At 39.2% G+C, this 17,697-nt stretch overlaps 2 protein-coding genes and 1 long non-coding RNA gene across 3 annotated transcripts; 2 read left to right on the plus strand and 1 right to left on the minus strand.

Moving 5' to 3' along the window:
- Positions 1-112: 112 nt before the first annotated feature.
- LOC105268119 (kielin/chordin-like protein) lies at positions 113-11,977 on the plus strand. The gene is made up of 6 exons (XM_011307411.1): positions 113-253; positions 4,883-5,039; positions 6,289-6,698; positions 7,174-7,970; positions 8,061-10,608; positions 10,903-11,977. The coding sequence occupies exons 1-6, from the start codon at positions 212-214 to the stop codon at positions 11,080-11,082; spliced, it is 4,134 nt and encodes a 1,377-aa protein (XP_011305713.1). The 5' UTR covers positions 113-211; the 3' UTR covers positions 11,083-11,977.
- LOC105268118 (uncharacterized) lies at positions 2,951-5,163 on the minus strand. Its single transcript, XR_892304.1, has 3 exons — positions 4,923-5,163; positions 4,298-4,391; positions 2,951-3,112 (listed from the first exon to the last, which is right to left on the minus strand). It is a non-coding gene; the product is annotated as an uncharacterized lncRNA (long non-coding RNA).
- A 1,689-nt stretch (positions 11,978-13,666) lies between the features above and the next one.
- Positions 13,667-17,200, plus strand: par-6 (partitioning defective protein 6). Its single transcript, XM_011307412.1, has 4 exons — positions 13,667-14,406; positions 14,570-14,929; positions 15,001-15,279; positions 15,370-17,200. The coding sequence occupies exons 1-4, from the start codon at positions 14,338-14,340 to the stop codon at positions 15,625-15,627; spliced, it is 966 nt and encodes a 321-aa protein (XP_011305714.1). The 5' UTR covers positions 13,667-14,337; the 3' UTR covers positions 15,628-17,200.
- The last annotated feature ends 497 nt before the right edge of the window (positions 17,201-17,697 follow it).

The raw sequence follows: 17,697 nt of genomic DNA on the forward strand, positions 1-17,697 counted from the left end.
CCCTGTCTCTATCTCTCCCTCTCTGTGACGCGCCGCCGCTCCTCTGGGTCGAGCCAACCATGCCTCCACGATTCCACGCTGCCTCCAGCTGCCTCAGTCCATTCCACGACGCCCATCCAAAAACCACCCACCAACTGTTTCTCCATCGGTTTCACACCAACATTTCTTCTCTTTTTTTTTTTTAACATCATTTTTCAAGTGCCACACTCGCATGTACATCACTCGGGCTTATGCTTTGACACACCACCTCCCGGTAAGTTTTATCAATTTACATTGCTACTGCATGTCACCAACTGGTGTATTGACGTGTCATTGTCCTGGTTTCATATCCTCTCTGACAGTTGCTTTGTCCTCAGGATATTATCTTTTTTGCCAGCATTATACGCCCATTCAATTCCATTCCAGATCAAAATTTCACTCAATTTCGCGGGCATTTTTTAGAGGTTTTTTTTATCGGTTTCTCTTCGGGGATGAATAATTCATTGAAATGTGTAACTCGACTTTTTCTTTTGGTGAAATTAATTTATAATTTATATAATACATTTTTACCGCGGTTTTTGTGTGATACGTAACTGTTGCTTTTGTGGTGGTTAATTCAATTTTGCCGGATGCTACACGCGCTTTGCGGAGACGGCCGAATTTTTCGGGGATTTCTGTTCAAAGAAATCATCTCTCGGTTAGCGGATAATTGCTTGGGAACCCACTGGCAGAGGTGGCAGAGGTGGCAGAGATGGTCCCAATAATTTCCTAATTAAATATCAATAGGTCCAATTATTTTGACCAGTTGCAATGACCGTGAGGAACCAATAAATATAAATATAAATATAAATATAATTGTGAATTTGATAATTGAAATACAAGCGATTCACAATTATCAGCTTGGAAACTGAATTAATTGAGTAATAATTCACCGTACATCATGAACTCAAATATGAATTATTCCCCCGGCTCCACTGATTTACCTCTATTATTACACTTCAATAAATTAATAAATTACACCTCAATTTGTCCTGAAACTCCCTACATTTCTATTACCTCTCTTTTCAGGTTTTTTTTTTGTTTAATTTAGTACCGTTGAGCGTCAATAATACCAGCAATGTTGATGGCGGAGGTGAAAATATTTTCCACCGGTTAACTGCGGAGAGAATACGAATGAACTAGCGCGTGCAAAATGCATACCGCATTTTTTCCATTTCAAAGAAGCTTTAAAAAACTTGAAAAGTTTGAAAAATTATGAAAGGATGTTTGACTGGGCAACCCTGCACGCTGGGATTTAAAAAAATCTGTTTGAGTTACGAATTGGGACGAGGGGGAAATTATTTGGCTGAATCCGGTATACGTCATGAACTTTCTACGATGACGCGCCGAGACTCTTTTAGTTGGTGTAAATGTGTCATAGAGGTAATGCTCTCGAGTCTCCACATCTCCGCTTCAATCGAATTCTCAATTAACGCCACTGAATTTATTTCGGTGGGAACGTAGAGATTACAGATGCCTGTCATATTGAATTTTCATTTTGCAAATGACTAAAACGCTGCCAATTAAATCGAGCCGAATAAATTCGAACGAAGTAGATAAAAGTGATAAAAAGAGATGAAAACTTTGGCTCTTACCAGAGAATTGAATTATAAAGAATGAAATATTCAATATATATAAAGCAGATACTTGGAAAAGTAGCGTGGAGAGAGACTCAGTATCTTCTTAATCTGATTGAGAATTGTTCGAGTCTTTGAAGCCAAATGATTGTTCTCCGCGACCCTCCGTTGGGTCAAAGGGAGTAAAAATCAGTGCCAAGTGGTCGAGTGTTGGTACTTTGTATTCATCCTGGATAACATCCTGGAAACGTCTCAACAATTCTCTGTTTTCTTTCCTTCTTATATCTTCTACGTGACGTACCTGATTCGAGCGGGCGTGATTGTCTGTTTGAATAAGCTATAGAAACTACGATGAAAGTTTCAGTGAACTCAGCAAGTGGGTGAAGGTATTCCAGATAATTACTGGGGATTATTGATGATCTTTTGGGGGAGTAAGTCATTTGATTTTCTTCTGCTGAGTTTCGGCTTAATAAATTACTCTGCGGTGGGATAAATCAAACAATTATTGTCTGCTATTGACTCCTTCCCGAATCAGTCCATACCGTTGGCGTTTTCCATTAACTTTTCACTGTGCATTTCAAATTTCTAATCAATTATTTGTTCAATTGATTTGTTTAAATTCCCACAAGACTCGAATTCTCTCCCCCTCCTCTGAATTTCATTAATTCATCACCTAGGTAATTACCCTAAATTAGCTAGTGCATTACTTTCTGGCAATTAAATGCATTTTCCTGAAATTCATATACCAGCTCATACATGCTACGAATATGTTTCATTGTTTCAGTTAATTAACTCTCTTTTGCGAGTGGAAAACTCGTTAACTCATATCATGATTAATTCCTTGATTAAACCAGAGAAACTAAACTGTGCATTACTCCGCGAAAACGTTCATACACTGAGGAAAAAATCCATTCCTGACAAGTGAATGAACTCGCGACAACTAAAAGTCTAAAATGTCTCCATAAAATTTCTATTTAAATTCCTGTCTCAAACGAATTTGTCTGGAACAAGTGAATTTAATTGGGCGCTATAATTTATTTCTCTGTTTTTCTCTTTCATTCACACACACGGGAAAAAATTATTAACAAACCTAAAGGGTTCTCTGAGCAATTCGTTTCTATCTTCTAAAAAATATGTTTGTATATTTAAAGTGAGAATATTAATATAGTTATTTCAAGTATAACTGTATATTAACGGTAGCTTTGATTGAAGTATTTTTAAAAATTGGTGTGAGAAAAACGACAATAGAAAGTACGAGTTCAGCGGGATGGTTGATCAGACGACCCGGAAGGAACACGATGAGCACGAGTTGACCTACATCCGGTGTTAAGCCGGATTGCCATGTGTGTAATGTTTGTAACGCACTCATACATCTGCAAAATACCTGTTTCGTTTTGGTCAGAGTAATACCCGGTGCGGTTATCAGCCTCACAACTGCGTCAACCTTTTCTGCTGTTCATTGCTTCATCCCTTGCTCCACCTTTTTTCATTTTTCTTTTTATTCCATCTCCCTCTCACTGGAAAAAAAACATTACTTTTGTCAATTGCATTCAAAAAGCATTAGAAAATCCGTACAAGTTTTATTAAAATATTTCTGTATAAATATGACATTATGATTGTGAATTTGTATAAATGGAGATTGTTCCGCGATGTTGCATTGATGAGGCAAATGATTTGAAAATTAATCCCCAAATGAAAGGCATAAAATAATCTCGTTTACTGCTAGGTTCTTGAGTTTTAAATTTTAAATTAAAAATAGAAGGGAAATGGAGGAAAAAAATAGTTTGAGGTCTTGGGTTTAACCGTGGAAATATAAAAAGCTCAGATATATCGATCCCAGCGTCAAGAGACCACCAAACTATATTCCAGAGAACATGGGTCCTTCGTTTATTTCCTCTGCTCTCGCCGGTACTCACCGCAAGGCTTTTCACTGAAAATTTCATTGCATCCGGGTAGTAGTTGAGGCAGAAAAATACGTCTGACTTGCAGGGAATTATCTTCTGAATTTATATGGGCCAAGCCCGCGTTTTTTCCCTTCAATATTTTATTTTTACACGGCGACGCTGCTGGCGATATCGTTAAACCGTTACGGGGACGAACATAAAAATTTCTCAAGAAATTGGCTATATGGTTTCAATTCGAAGAAACACAATTGGAGAATTTTCCATTTCCTAAACTCAAGGGTCGGCACCCGTGCGGCGGTTAAAAAAATCATTGTATTATTATACTGAGAGTTCCAATCAAAAATCTAAATTTATTTTGAGCTTTGTATTCAAATATCAAATGCCTTCAATAGTCACCGAAATACTTGGGCAATTAAATTTTCCTGGCGAATTCTCGTGACCAATTAGAATCCATAAATTTTTATATTTACAGTTCACATCAATTAGTAGACCTAGGGAATAAGGGGAGGTACTTCACCTTTGAAGATACTCAAGAGTTTACCGAGTTAACAGGAACTGAGTGAAGAGTATGGAAAACAACAAAGTAGAAAGTAACTGAATTTAATTACAATTCGAGCGCTTGGAAATATTCGAAATACTCAAACACTCGGTGGATTGGAAGAGATGAGACTTTTTTTACTCTTTGTTGTACTTTATTGCTGCTTATTACACACGCCCATGTTATTTTTATTCCTAAGACCCTCCCTCGGAGCTTTCAAACCGCGTTCTTTGCGTGCAACAAAAACATCTCCTGTTTACCTTCCTTCCTTTGTGGCCTGCCGTTGTTATTTCATCGAGCGAAATTCTCCACCGTCTTTCCACCAAAATTTCCTTACCGCCATTTAACTTTTATCTGCAATTCCAAGACAATCAGGAAATTATACCTTAACAAGTCGATAGTCAATCGACAAAGTATACGAAATACTTCAATCCCATTTGCGAAAGGTAGAATGCTCATTCATCATTTATTCATGATGTATAATTATCGAATTATAAATTTTCTAATGATTACGAAAACTAATAAAGTTCGCGTAATCATCAAATTTACTGAAGAAAGTGATGAATTTCCTTTGATCTCAATTTTTCCCGGAAAATTAATTACTTAATTCTTCTGTTTACAATTCCTTTCTCCCTTTTCATAATTAAAAGTTTCGAAATGGAGATTCTTAAGTGACACTCAACAGGCCATGGAGCTTATTAAAGCCCTGATGCACTGCGATTCGCCAGTATCGCCCTGTTTTTTTAATTAACAAAACTCAGGAAAAGTCAGATGAATATGAAAACAGGCGCTGTTTATTAACGTGTGAGAATTCTAATTTTTCGAAATATTTCTTGTGATTTCAGGCGAGTGGAGGAGTTGATAATCCCAGGAGAATAAACTTACAATTGGATGAACCGAGGATGCGAGACAATTCGCGTCGACATGATCGCAATGGTGTACCACGGATAATGTTGGTTGCCATTGTGCCCTTCATTCTGGTCCTCTCATCGAGCCAAGCTGGTAAATTTGAATTTCTTGTGAGCAATTTATTCAGAAAACTCCTAATCGTCGGAATACAATCGATAAGCTAATCGATAAGCTTGTGAGACGATTGGCGACAGCATGACGAGGATCTAAACAGCTGTCATTTTTTCCTAATGAAAAAAGTCTAATGAAAAGTCACGTGAGCCTGTATGTCTCAGACGAATTGACGTGACGCCATCACACTGTCCAAGTCATTGTTTTAAGGGTTCCATACGAAAATGGCGTCGATTAATAGGTGTCAATAGGTATCAAGAGGCATCAAGAGATATCAATAGGTATTAAGAGGTATCAATAGGTAGTGAATGGAATTAGGTGGAGGTGGAGGTAAAGGTGGAGGTAAATATGGAGGTAAAGGTGGAAATGGAGGTGGAGATGGAGGTGGAAATGGAGGTGGAGATGGAGATGGAGATGGAGAGTGCGGGGAAGCGATTACAGGCGTGGGGCAACGTAAAAATAAAGCCAGAGTCCAGTTAACGGTTCCTTGTATCCTACTGCCACACTTTACCGTTTACACGTTTTCGTTTACCTGAGCGAAGCTCCCACTTACTATCACTGTGTAATAACACTCTTTCCTTACCCACGTTATTCTCAAATTGCTGTTTGCTTCATGTCGAGTGGAATTAATTGAAGTTACATAATTGATGATGCATATCCGTACCGCATTCAAGTTATATGAATAAATATAGGTCTCGCGATCATATGAAGATTTCCTAGCATCTTCACTGGGCCACGCTCTCATTTCAATTTTTATTCAAACGAAATGTCGAAAACTCGAATGTCTCTATTCATGGAAAAATCGATAGGAAGTAGCCGACGCTGGACAAAGGGTTCTTTCAACTTATCTTAGAATTTTTCAGACTGCGAGGAAATTACTCGGAGAATTTGTTCCTACAATGTTGCTCCGGAGTCGGCATCTACTGCATCCCTGGCATATTCGAGATAGCCTTGTCGATTTGCTTTTTTGCTTGATGGAAATGCCTTCTCACTCGAAATATCTCGATACATCTGGAAATAACTTGAAGGACATTATTATTATTCCACGGGTTTGGCTCTGTCACGAGTTCACAGATTTTATTACGGATGAAGTGAATTTTCACTCGTGTCTGTGCGAATGATTTTTATTCATTGGTATTGAAAACTCACGCGCAAAATAGCTAGGCTAGCTAACTAGTGTTATGATTTGCTAGAATTTCTTCACTACGAAAAATGAAAAAAATCATTTCAGATCCTATATCGAGGACAGCAGGTAGATGTCCGGTCCTGACGGAGCTGAGCTCATGTCCAGCCCGTGCACCTCCATGCTCCAGTGATTTTGAGTGCTCAAGTCCATCAGAGAGATGCTGCGAGACTGTTTGTGGTCTCAGATGTGTCCTGGGGGAACGAACGGGCTGCGAGCAATTGGCCATAGCCGCTGTTCCTCATGGACCCGGACAATTTGTTCCGCAGTGCAACAATATCACTGGCGAATTCGAGAGGATCCAGTGCGAGGCCAATGAAAAAAATTGCTGGTGTGTTGATGAGTTTGGCAGCCAAGTCTCCGGCACAAGAGCACCCGCTAGGGATTTCATCGACTGTGACAATCCGAGAGGCTGTCAGGCGCATTCTTGTCGTATGCTGTGTCCTCTGGGATTCGAGGTACGTGGAGCCTTCGATGGGATTCAATACATTTCGTCGGGGTGATATTTCAATGGGACAAGTTAAAATACAAAACCAAAACTTTGAAATTCTCTAACGTCTTACATTTATATACTTATATAAAATCCAATAATTCAAACTTGATTTCCAAAACCCGAAATACCAGTGAAGTCCCTAAATAATTTCATTTATCTAAACGATTATAGATAGATGTGTACAAAATTAAATCCCCTCGTCAAAGAATTAGGTAACCATTCCCCAAAAAAAAGTCCCCGGCTAATCACCTATTATCAATCGAGCCGGCTAATTCCTTCCGTTCCCGAGAAGATTAATCCCCCTTAATAATGCACAGGTCTCGCCAATCGAATGTCCCAGAAAGTCTCTACCGAAATTCTCCCACAAAATCAATAGCCCCGAGTTAATTTAATCCACATGCAGTTCACTCCCGTGATGATATCCATGAATATTCCCCTAGATGGACGAAATAAGTGGCTGTCCAAAGTGTGAATGCCGAGATCCATGCAAGCAAGTGACATGTCCAGGAACGGGTCAGACGTGCGAACTGATAAATGCACCATGTGCTCGTCCCCCCTGTCCTCCAATACCTAGTTGTCGGAAGGCTAAATCATTGGGAACAATTTGTCCAGCGGGCGAGCCACTACAGATCACAGACTCGGCGAGACCCTTCCTCTGTGGTGACACACCAGGCAAACCAAATTGTCCACCGCTTTATCGTTGCCTGGTCCAGCCAAATGCTGAATACGGAGTCTGTTGTCCATCGAGTCTGCGACTAGAGCGTCCAGGGACATGTCCAAGGATTCAAGCGCCTGCTAACTGTAGCTCTCCCTGCCAGCACGACTTGGATTGTCCAGGTCCCCAGAAATGCTGCTCCAGCGATCACTGCGGTGGTAGAGTCTGTTCATATGCCACGGGTTTGAGCTCCTGCAGGAAGAATCGAATGTCCGCCGAACTCCTCAGCATCTCCGAGAGAGAGGGAAGGGGATACATACCCCAGTGTACAGATAATGGAGGATATGAGCCCCGCCAGTGCTCGAGGAACGGTCTCGTTTGCTGGTGCGTTGATACCGATGGTAAGAAAATATCTGGGACTATGGGACCTGCGGAAAATGTCACCTGCAAGGAGGTGAAACCCAGGGCTAGGGCCCTCGATGCCTCCTGTCCTCTGCAACAATGTGCCCAGATCTGTCAGTATGGATTCAAGACTGATGACAGAGGATGCAACACCTGCGAGTGCGATGATCCCTGTCAGGGGTAAGTGTCATCCACATTTGTGAAAGAGATGGAGGGAGAGAGAGAAAAAAATGGTCAAAAAGAAGTAGTAAAAGAATTTCCCTTTCGCAGATACACTTGTCCAGACGGCGAGGAGTGCACCCTCTTCCGGGAGACAGGATGTCCGGATTTTCTGTGTCTGACACGTCCGACTTGTCGACCAAAAAAGACATATAAAAATCCCTGCACAATTGGGGGTCCGCTCTCAGATGAGAACGGCACAGTAACCTTTTGCTCTGGAAGCTCCGAGTGCCCGGAACACCACACCTGCACTCAAATTCCATTCTCTTCCTCCTCCGTCTGTTGCTCCAACCCTACGGCCACGACTTCCCAACGCCCTCTGACAATGTGCGAATATTTGCGAAATTTCGCAGAGCGCATGGAGGGCACGCGTTCAGGCATGACCCTAGCCCTTCCCCCACCCGATTGCCTCCCAGACGGTTCCTACAGCCCTCTTCAATGTTCCAATTCGACTTGCCACTGTGTCAATCCTCATGGTGTTCCAATTCTCCGCAACGTCACCCCACAATCTCAAAACTGCACCAAAATTCGTGCTATAATCTCGGAAACTTGCCGGGAGGGAGAGTCCCCTAATTGTCCTGCAAGCTGTCTGTATGGGTTTGAGGTGAACGAAACAGGCTGTGCAGATACATGTGTCTGTCGTGATCCATGTGCAGAAGTGACATGCAACAGCCGAGAAGTCTGCACAATGGTCGATGTAAACTGTGGAGAAGGTCACAGCTGTCCACAAGTGCCGGCTTGCCTACCCCTGACAAAATCAGGCCAGTGTCCATATCTGATTCCGAGTTCGTCAAGTTGCGAGGTACACTGCAGCACAGACCACGAGTGTTCGGAGTCAGAAAAGTGCTGTTCAACGGGCTGTGGCACTCAATGCGTCACACCAGTAGTGGCAACAGGCTGCCAGCACGCGAGGACACTAGCTGAACATGCAGCAAGGGAATCGGGTGAGCCAGCTCGAAGGCTCTATATCCCAAAATGCGATGACAAGGGTAGATTCGAGGCTATTCAATGCCACCTAGACACATGCTGGTGTGTCGATGAGAAGGGGCGAGAGGTTGCTGGAACACGCGTTCCCAATGGTCTTCCACCAATTTGCAGCACTCCGCTCCTCTGTCCAGACATAAAGTGCAGTCTGAACTGCACCGAGGGCTTAGAGCTCGACCTCTCGGGTTGTCCCATATGCAGCTGCAGAGACCCATGCAGATTGGTCAGCTGCAGGGCACCCAATGAGGCATGCAGAATGGTCGAGGTGGCATGCAGCGCACCTCCCTGTCCACCTGTTCCTGTTTGCCTACCCAAGAAGGAAAACCCCTGTCCCAATGGGGCACCCCTAATCACCCAGGAGGGAACACCTGCCATTTGCGGACCTCACGGCCATCACTGCCCATCCACCCACAAATGTGAGCTCTCACCACTCGATGAATATGCACTTTGTTGTCCCAAACCACGGGACGTATGCTTTGAACCACCCAAATTCATCGACTGCGCTGGACAGGCAACTCTGTCTCTGTCCTTCAATGACACTCAAAGATGGTTTTTTGATCCTGAGAAGAACGAGTGCAGACCCAAGTCTGGTTGCTCTCTTGGCCACAATGACTTCTCCAGTAAACTCGTTTGTGATGACGTCTGCCCTGTCCTGACACCTTGTGAACTCCAGAGGGAAAGAAATGTCAGGAACTCACTGAGAATTAAACAGTCATCGTTTCTACCAAGGTGTAATCCTGATACAGGGGCTTGGGAGCCTGTACAGTGTCTAGACCATGTGGGGGTGTGTTGGTGTGTTGATAAAAAAGGAATTGCGTTGAAGGGCTCTTTGGTCAGAGGAAAGGAGCCAAAATGTAATTTCAGACAGGCGAGGAAGGGGAGAGGGCCCTTCGAGGGGGCTGAGACCGTTGAGATCGACAGCTGGATTGATCCTGAGTTCAAGGTTTACATGAATAATGTGGAGCGTGCTATTAGGAGGATCTTCACCACAAGGTGTGAAGCCATGAGGGAGAGGGGACATGTGCCAACAACTTGTGATCAAGAGGGACAATTCGAACCAACCCAGTGCGCTGGGGAGACGTGCTGGTGTGTTGATGAAGCTGGCAATCAGGTCATTGACTCTGAACCCTTCTACAGGGACTCCATAATTTGTCAGGTAACTCCTGTTGAAGCTGTCGAGGTGACTCTGAGGTTTCCTGGCCATTTTGTAAGTGATGATGGCAGTCAGTTCACTGTTGCTGTCAGTGATTTACTCAGTGATCTCGGGGCTGAGGTGAGGGATGGAATCGCTGTGGAACTTGATTTGGATTCGGCTATCGTTGGATTTGAAATCACCGGAAGGAATAAAATTGATGTGGCTTTTCATCTTGAAGAACTCACCAGGAACAGGAGTCTTGCTGTTCTGGGGACAACCGCTGATGCCACTACATCCCGATTTGTTCACAGGCCTGTTGTTAAATCAGGAGCGAGGGAGGACAATGTGATGGCCCTCAAGCAGAAAGAGGTCGGCCAAGCTAAACTCGCGGTATTTGGAGCTACTACGGTTGTTTTTGGAGTTGCAGCTGTTTTTATTGTTGGGAGTATCGCTGCACTTGGTGGAATTTATAGGAATAAGGTGGGCTTGATGGACATTGAAGTTCAGATCATCTTCAATGATCCAAAAGATTTATCCAAAATTTGAATAGAATTTACAGTGGAGTCAAGCGGAACGATCTTTTTCCCATCCAAAAAATTAATTACAATTAAAATTTAAATTTAAAAGAATGAATTTGATCTGTACAGTGTACGCAGAAAATTAGTTAATGCTATGAATGTTCAATGAAACTAACTTGACGATCTGTAGGGCCGCGAAAATCATTTAAAATTGAGAAAATTCGTTACAGACAATGAAACTCTGCTTTTTCCACAGGTGAAAACTAGATACTGCACCCCGCAAACATCAGCTAATCATGAAGAATCATTAGCCAGCAGCGAAAACCCTGTCTATATAATCTCCAGTCTCGAGAAGGAGAAAAACTCCGTCGACTCCGGCAGACAAATAGAGGAAACTATTCAGAGCATCCAGATTAAGCACATCACCGATGCTTAAAACATTTCATATCATTTTTTTAACTTCTCTCTTTCTCTCTCGTGTAAAGAAACGTATCAACTGTTCAATAACAATTTTCGTACTCGAATCATTATTGATTAAAGCTCGGCGTAGATGATTATGTGTGCGTGTGTAATTCATCGATTATTCGGTAGGGAAATAGTGAAACGTAATTATCAGAGAAGATAACAGATATGAAAATCTGTAATTTTCTCTCAACGATTTTATTGATTTCTGAAAAAAGTCACATTTTGTAAACTTGTGCAACTCTAGTATTTCATGATTTTAATTTTTCTTTGGAAACAACAAATTTGTGAACTTTCCAATTGTTTCGCGTTAAATGGAGAGGTGAATATCCTAGTGAACTCTACCTCCTCATTTTCCTTCAGGGCAAAACCATCCATTAATTCCCAATGATTCATTCCTCATTTTGAGTTAAACCATTACTCGGATTAATATATCATCCAGACGCTTGGCTAGTAAATGAGTATGACGAATTAACTGTCAAATGTGATACTTCAGTCAGTTAAATCCGAGATAATCGCCGAACAATTGTCCCACCCCTTCATCCAAGTATTTATTTATTTATTTTGTAGATTTTTTAATTTTTTATGTTTTATTCACATGTTTGACGGTCTTTTGAAGCCCACGAGTTGGAGATTTTTATCGCAACTCTCGGTGCTGTCAAAAATCTGTCGAATGTCATTTTGTAGACGCGTATCGTGTACCCACAAATATTAAAACAAAGTGATAAAAAGTAATCAAGTGAAAAATCATATTCGTTGATAATCTATTTTTTTCCTTTGATTCATTGTTAGTTGATTGTAGTCTCAATTATTTATTGCAGAAGTGTAACGAACATACAATAAACATCTTAATGGTTATTTGAAATAAATAAAATCTTTTCTATTCCGCCATCTCTCGTCCCCTTCTCACCCGCCCTTTTTCTATTCCAGCTGATGACTAGAATAATTATTTTATACATTATTTCAATTTAAATTAATAATTCCTCGCTCTCTGAAATTTTGCACATGGTTTCGTAATGAATATAACAATCCATTTAACAATAACGTTAACAATATATTTAAAATCAATTATGAGTCTCTTGGATTCTCTTTTTTTATTATTACATATAGATATTTCAAGAGTCATTGATTATCGAAACCCCTATACAAACGTTTTTAATTATCATTAGGCTGGAAACTAAAAAAAATTATTCCATATGTTGAAAATATACTACTAATGAAGCTATATTTTTATAATTAGCGCGTTATCTAATGGCAACGTGCTTGGCTAGCACGCCGACGGTTGGGGTTCGATCCCGTCGATATTCTTTTTTTTTTTGTAAATAATTCCTATTTTCTTTTGTAAATGACTAATCATTCGAAATATCGTTTAAAAATTGAATACCTCCTTGACGTTCATGTTCCCCTGATACTTTTTCAAAAATTTCAAAAAATGTTAACTTTCAAATTTTAAAATTTAGAATTTTCACGTCCAGTGAAATACAAACAGTCGGTAGTGGAGATCCCTGAAATACCAACAGCTGGTAATGTGGGTCCCTGGTATGTCGACAAGTGGTGAAAAGATCGAGTAGTAAAGTGTCGAGTAAAAAAGTTAGAAATTGAAAAATTCGAAATTTTCGAAAAAGTATCAGGGGAACATGAACATCGAGGAGCTATTCACTGAAATTTTCACTGAAAGAGAAAAATTCTAAATTTTTGAAAAAGTATCAGGGCAACATGAACGTCGAGGAGCTATTCACTGAAAGTGAAAAATTCGAAATTTTTGAAAAAGTATCAGGGTAACATGACCATCGAGGAGGTATTCACTGAAATTTTCACTGAAAGTGAAAAATTCGAAATTTTTGAGAAAGTATCAGGGGAACATAAACATCGAGGAGGTATTCACTGAAATTTTCACTGAAAGTGAAAAATTTGAAATTTTTGAGAAAATATCAGGGGAACATGAACATCAAGGAGCTATTCACTGAAATTTTTACTGAAAGTGAAAAATTCGAAATTTTTGAAAAACTATCAGGGTAACATGACCATCGAGGAGGTATTCACTGAAATTTTCACTGAAAGTGAAAAATTCGAAATTTTTGAAAAAGTATCTAGCATCTATTAGTCATTTACAAAAGAAAATAGGAATTATCAAAAAAAAAATGAATGTTGGCGGGATCGAACCCTAGCCGTCCGTGTGCCAGCCAAGCACGTTGCCCATTAGACAACACGCTCATTGTAAAAACATAATTTCATTAGTAGTATATCTTCAATAGATTGAATCATTTTTTCCATTTGAAATTCCCCAAGATGTGGCTTCCCCCTTCCGCTCATTCTACAGTCGGCTAAATTTCAGTTAAACAATTAAAAAACAAAAAGCATTCATACCACAGAAAATAAAATTCACCCCTTCGACTTGATGGACACCCCAGCATTGCGTGTAGCGCCCTCCCTCTCTTGGGGTGCAGTACTACGCTGCAGCTGGGGTCACTCCAACCCCCAGAACTGAGCCTCTACTTTAGTCAATCCTCTTTGGAATTGACTGCGTGCGTTTTATTGTTCACTACCTTCACAACGTTCCCTAGTTGCACTGCACCCATCTCCCTGCATATATATTGTGGGCACACGAACGCGTCTGCATGTGTTATGACTGGTTAGTGGTGTTAGTAGTGTTAGTGAGTGAGGTGAGGACGGTGAGCATGAGGAGGTGGAGTTGTAAGGAGTTGTGAGTGCAGTATATCGAGTGTGTGTAGTGGTATATTTAACAGTTGGCGAGAAATCGCTCAGTTTTACTCATAGAAGATTGCACAACAATTTGTCATTATCCAACGGAGATAAATTTTAAATTTATCAAGAATGAGTGGAGTAGTCGAGGGATAAATATATTTCAATAGACGGTTGGATTAGGGAGGTGTGGGAGGTGCTTGGATCGAAGAATTTTATTTTTTCCATGGTTATATTGAAAAGAATATTGTATGTGTATGGGTGTACGTGTACGTGGGCAACAAGGCATTTTTATGGCATGAATGTGACACAAAGTGGTGTTACAATGAACAGGTGTTCCTGATACCACCAAATTTTTTAATAAAAATATATTACGCCTCCGATACAATCAATAATATTTTGCCGTGAAAATTAGTATTGTGGAATAATTTTAATCCATTTATATTCAGCTTTGGATGAAAGTTTCACATCGGATTATCTCATAGTTCTGATAATCAATTCTTAATTGCTGCTCATTCCATTCAAAATGTCAAAAAGCAAACTTCATCATAATCAACATCTTATTGATAGCGACGTCATTCCTGTTAAGAGTAAAGTGAGTAACTTTTGAGTAATTATAAACTCTCGTACATATATATAACCGCTGGGAATGAGAGAGAAAGAGAGAAAAGTGCAATTTTACGGTACTTTTCTCCAGTTCTATTCGTTTCTATTCACGGTAGATAAGTTTTTATAACGACGTTTTAATCTTTATCTAGTTTGATGCTGACATTATAAGATTTTCTATAAAGAAAAATGAACAAATGCAGTATGAGGTTTTTTGGAGACTACTTGCTGAAAAACATGAGTTGGGTGAAGAAGAAAATTTTTTAATATGGTATACTGATCCCACTGATGGCGATTCACTGCCAATTAATAATGACAATAACTTGGCACGTGCACTGGCAGCGTCGAAGCCATTAGTCAGAGTATTCATAACAAGAAAGGGGAGTGGTGTCGAAGATGTCAATGGTTATGGTACTTTGAAGCCAAAAAACTTGATTTCAAGTATATTGGGTGGCACACCAGGGAAACCAAAGCCACCACTAGCTATTTCCAATCCACATGACTTCCGACAGGTAATAGTTAGAAAATTTGGTTTTATTACACATACTTATAGACGAAAAAATTATATGACATTCATTTCTAGGTTTCAGCAATAATTGATGTTGACATTCTCCCTGAGACATGTAGACGTGTCAGATTATTGAAACATGGTTCGGATAAACCGTTGGGTTTCTACATTAAAGATGGAGAAAGTTTTCGAGTTTTACCACCTTCAGCTGGTGGTGGAATCGAAAAAGTTCCTGGTGTTTTCATCAGTCGGTTGGTACCTGGGGGATTAGCTGAGAGCACTGGACTTCTTGCGGTTAATGATGAAGTATTAGAAGTTAATGGGATTGAGGTAGCTGGAAAAACATTGGATCAGGTAGATTATATACAATATAAATTTATCAACAGATTAGACTATTGTTCAACGAAATGCTTAAATGTAATCACTATTTTTTTTATTTAACAGGTAACGGATATGATGATTGCAAATTCTTCAAATTTGATAATCACGGTAAAACCAGCGAATCAACGTGCTGCCATGGCAGCTCCCAGACGTGGCTCCTTCTCCAGGAACAGCCAGCTATCATCTGGAAGCCATCAATCTACCCAAAGTGTTACTGGTAGTGCCAGTGATGAGGAAGCTGATGAGATTGTAGATTTTACTCATGTTCACCAGCCGAATCATTTCAGTCATGATCAAACTGGAGGAGTGTTGCACCTGTGAGATTACTAATTTCCTTGGTTTATGACTCGTGTGAGTATAAGTACATGGAGTTGAATTTCAAAATTAATTTATACCACTTTCTATGCACTTTTATTTCATATTGGGCTCTTTTTATATAAAGAGTGCAATCGAAGTGCCTTAAAATACAAAATTTTGAAACAATTGAAATAAAAAATATAGAGACAAGGAAAATCAAAGTAAAATAAGACCAAAGCAGTGGGTGAAAGAAAAATTGATCATTAAAAGTCAGTGATCATCGTACTGTGTGTTACATTGCATACGGCAACGTCAAATCCGTCACAAAAAATCGTATCAACTTAAATAAATCGATATTCAATAGTTATACTCTTAATTGCAGATGTTTTTTTTGGGGCAGCTATTGATCATTACAAGTATTAAGAAACGTATGAGCATGAATTTATAAATATGGGCGACAGTACTTAATTTGCTCGAAAAATGTCAAGTGTACTTAATTAGTGTAATACCGTTTGTGGACTTTTTCCCACTCTCGATTAAATATCGCTTGAATTGAGGAGAATTATTTTCCATTGTTAAATTATCATAGCTATTGGGAACAGTATTTAACAATCACGTCCGAATAAATCGTATAACGGATTTTTATATTGATATTATTATTGACAATGTAAATAATCCATAAACCATGTTAATTCATCGTATATTTTTTTTTCTCAAATGATACCAATTCAACGCAGACTAATAAGCGAAGAAAGATTGTATATAGATTACTACGGAGGAATGACAACACTTGCATTGAATCAAGTCAATAGCACGCTGATGAATTCATTAGAAAAAAAAATGATTCTATATTTTTTCCTATCAGTGTTTTTACAATCGAAAATCCCAATTTTATTGATTGAATCGTAATTGATGAAGTACTCCTGTGTATATCATTCTACTTGACTAGAGTATGATAAATTTATTTAATTTTGGTTTTTCTTAATTCTTAATTCCATCAATATTAATGAGTAATTTTAACAATAATAATTGATCATTTTCTTCCGAAATTTTGTTGGTAATAGAATCCAAACATGTTTCAACTCTCTTCCTCCTAAATACATAAAAGTAGATATGATATGCCTGAAGTTTACGGTAGTTGATAAGCAATTTACTACATCTCCAATTATAAATTGTAAAATCCACATGTACTTGGAAATTCTGTATAATCGAAGGCAATGATTTGTGATTCTTATCGGTTTACATTTCGACGAGATGAATAATAAAGGTACTGAATTTTATTCCATATATGTATAGATGGCTCATAACAGATTATAACACGTTATTGCATATTAAGTATTATGGGGGAATCCTTATGGAAGGGAATACTGTGAATTAGTAGAAGCATTTTCAACATTCCAACAACCTGAAATATTTTTTTTTCAATTATAGTTACAGAATAGCATGTTGAGTTGGAAAAATAAATGACAATGGCAGTGTCGACGTAAATAATTTTCATAAAAATGATAATTACTTAAAATTATACGTTTGTACATATAATAATGTTATACTTGTGAAAGCCACCATTTCGAATAAAGAATATTATATTTTATAGTAACTCAAGTCGTAATTTGGATTACATTAATTATATAATATAGTGAAACAAATATAATAATTTTTCTAGTATTTTGGATAGATGTTTATTGATCGACTGACTATTATCATATTAATTACAGCATTGGAACCGGATTTAACACTTCAGTAAGTATCCATTGGAGGTGATTTAGCATATTTATTGGCTTGGTCTCTTTCACCATCACTAACCTGCCTGTTGCGCTCGTTTTGCATTATTATTATCCTCTGTCTCTGTTTGCGGTTAGTGACACATTCTGTGAGATTCTTCATCAGAACATTGCATTTACTTTCAACATGTTGAGGTCCATATGCTTCAAGACAATCAACCAATTCTAGTTCACGTTTCCAACAGGTGGGATGATTTTGAAAATTTTGTAAATTTCCAAATATATCTGTAATTACTGTTTTTATGTGTGGTGCTTTTTGGTGATCCATTTTCAAGCAGAATCAATAGATCAAATCTGGGCCCTGGAATTTAGT

The sequence above is a fragment of the Fopius arisanus genome, unplaced genomic scaffold, assembly GCF_000806365.1.
Source record: "Fopius arisanus strain USDA-PBARC FA_bdor unplaced genomic scaffold, ASM80636v1 scaffold00053, whole genome shotgun sequence".
Classification (NCBI taxonomy): domain Eukaryota; kingdom Metazoa; phylum Arthropoda; class Insecta; order Hymenoptera; family Braconidae; genus Fopius; species Fopius arisanus.

Excerpts from the sequence above, each read along its gene's own strand:
- LOC105268119 (XM_011307411.1), top strand. The coding sequence starts at position 212 with ATGTACATCACTCGGGCTTATGCTTTGACACACCACCTCCCG. Across the intron at positions 7,971-8,060 it reads TGCGATGATCCCTGTCAGGG|ATACACTTGTCCAGACGGCG; the intron begins GTAAGTGTCATC and ends TCCCTTTCGCAG. Across the intron at positions 10,609-10,902 it reads GTGGAATTTATAGGAATAAG|GTGAAAACTAGATACTGCAC; the intron begins GTGGGCTTGATG and ends CTTTTTCCACAG.
- par-6 (XM_011307412.1), top strand. The coding sequence starts at position 14,338 with ATGTCAAAAAGCAAACTTCATCATAATCAACATCTTATTGATAGCGAC. Across the intron at positions 14,930-15,000 it reads ATCCACATGACTTCCGACAG|GTTTCAGCAATAATTGATGT; the intron begins GTAATAGTTAGA and ends ATTCATTTCTAG. Across the intron at positions 15,280-15,369 it reads CTGGAAAAACATTGGATCAG|GTAACGGATATGATGATTGC; the intron begins GTAGATTATATA and ends TTTATTTAACAG.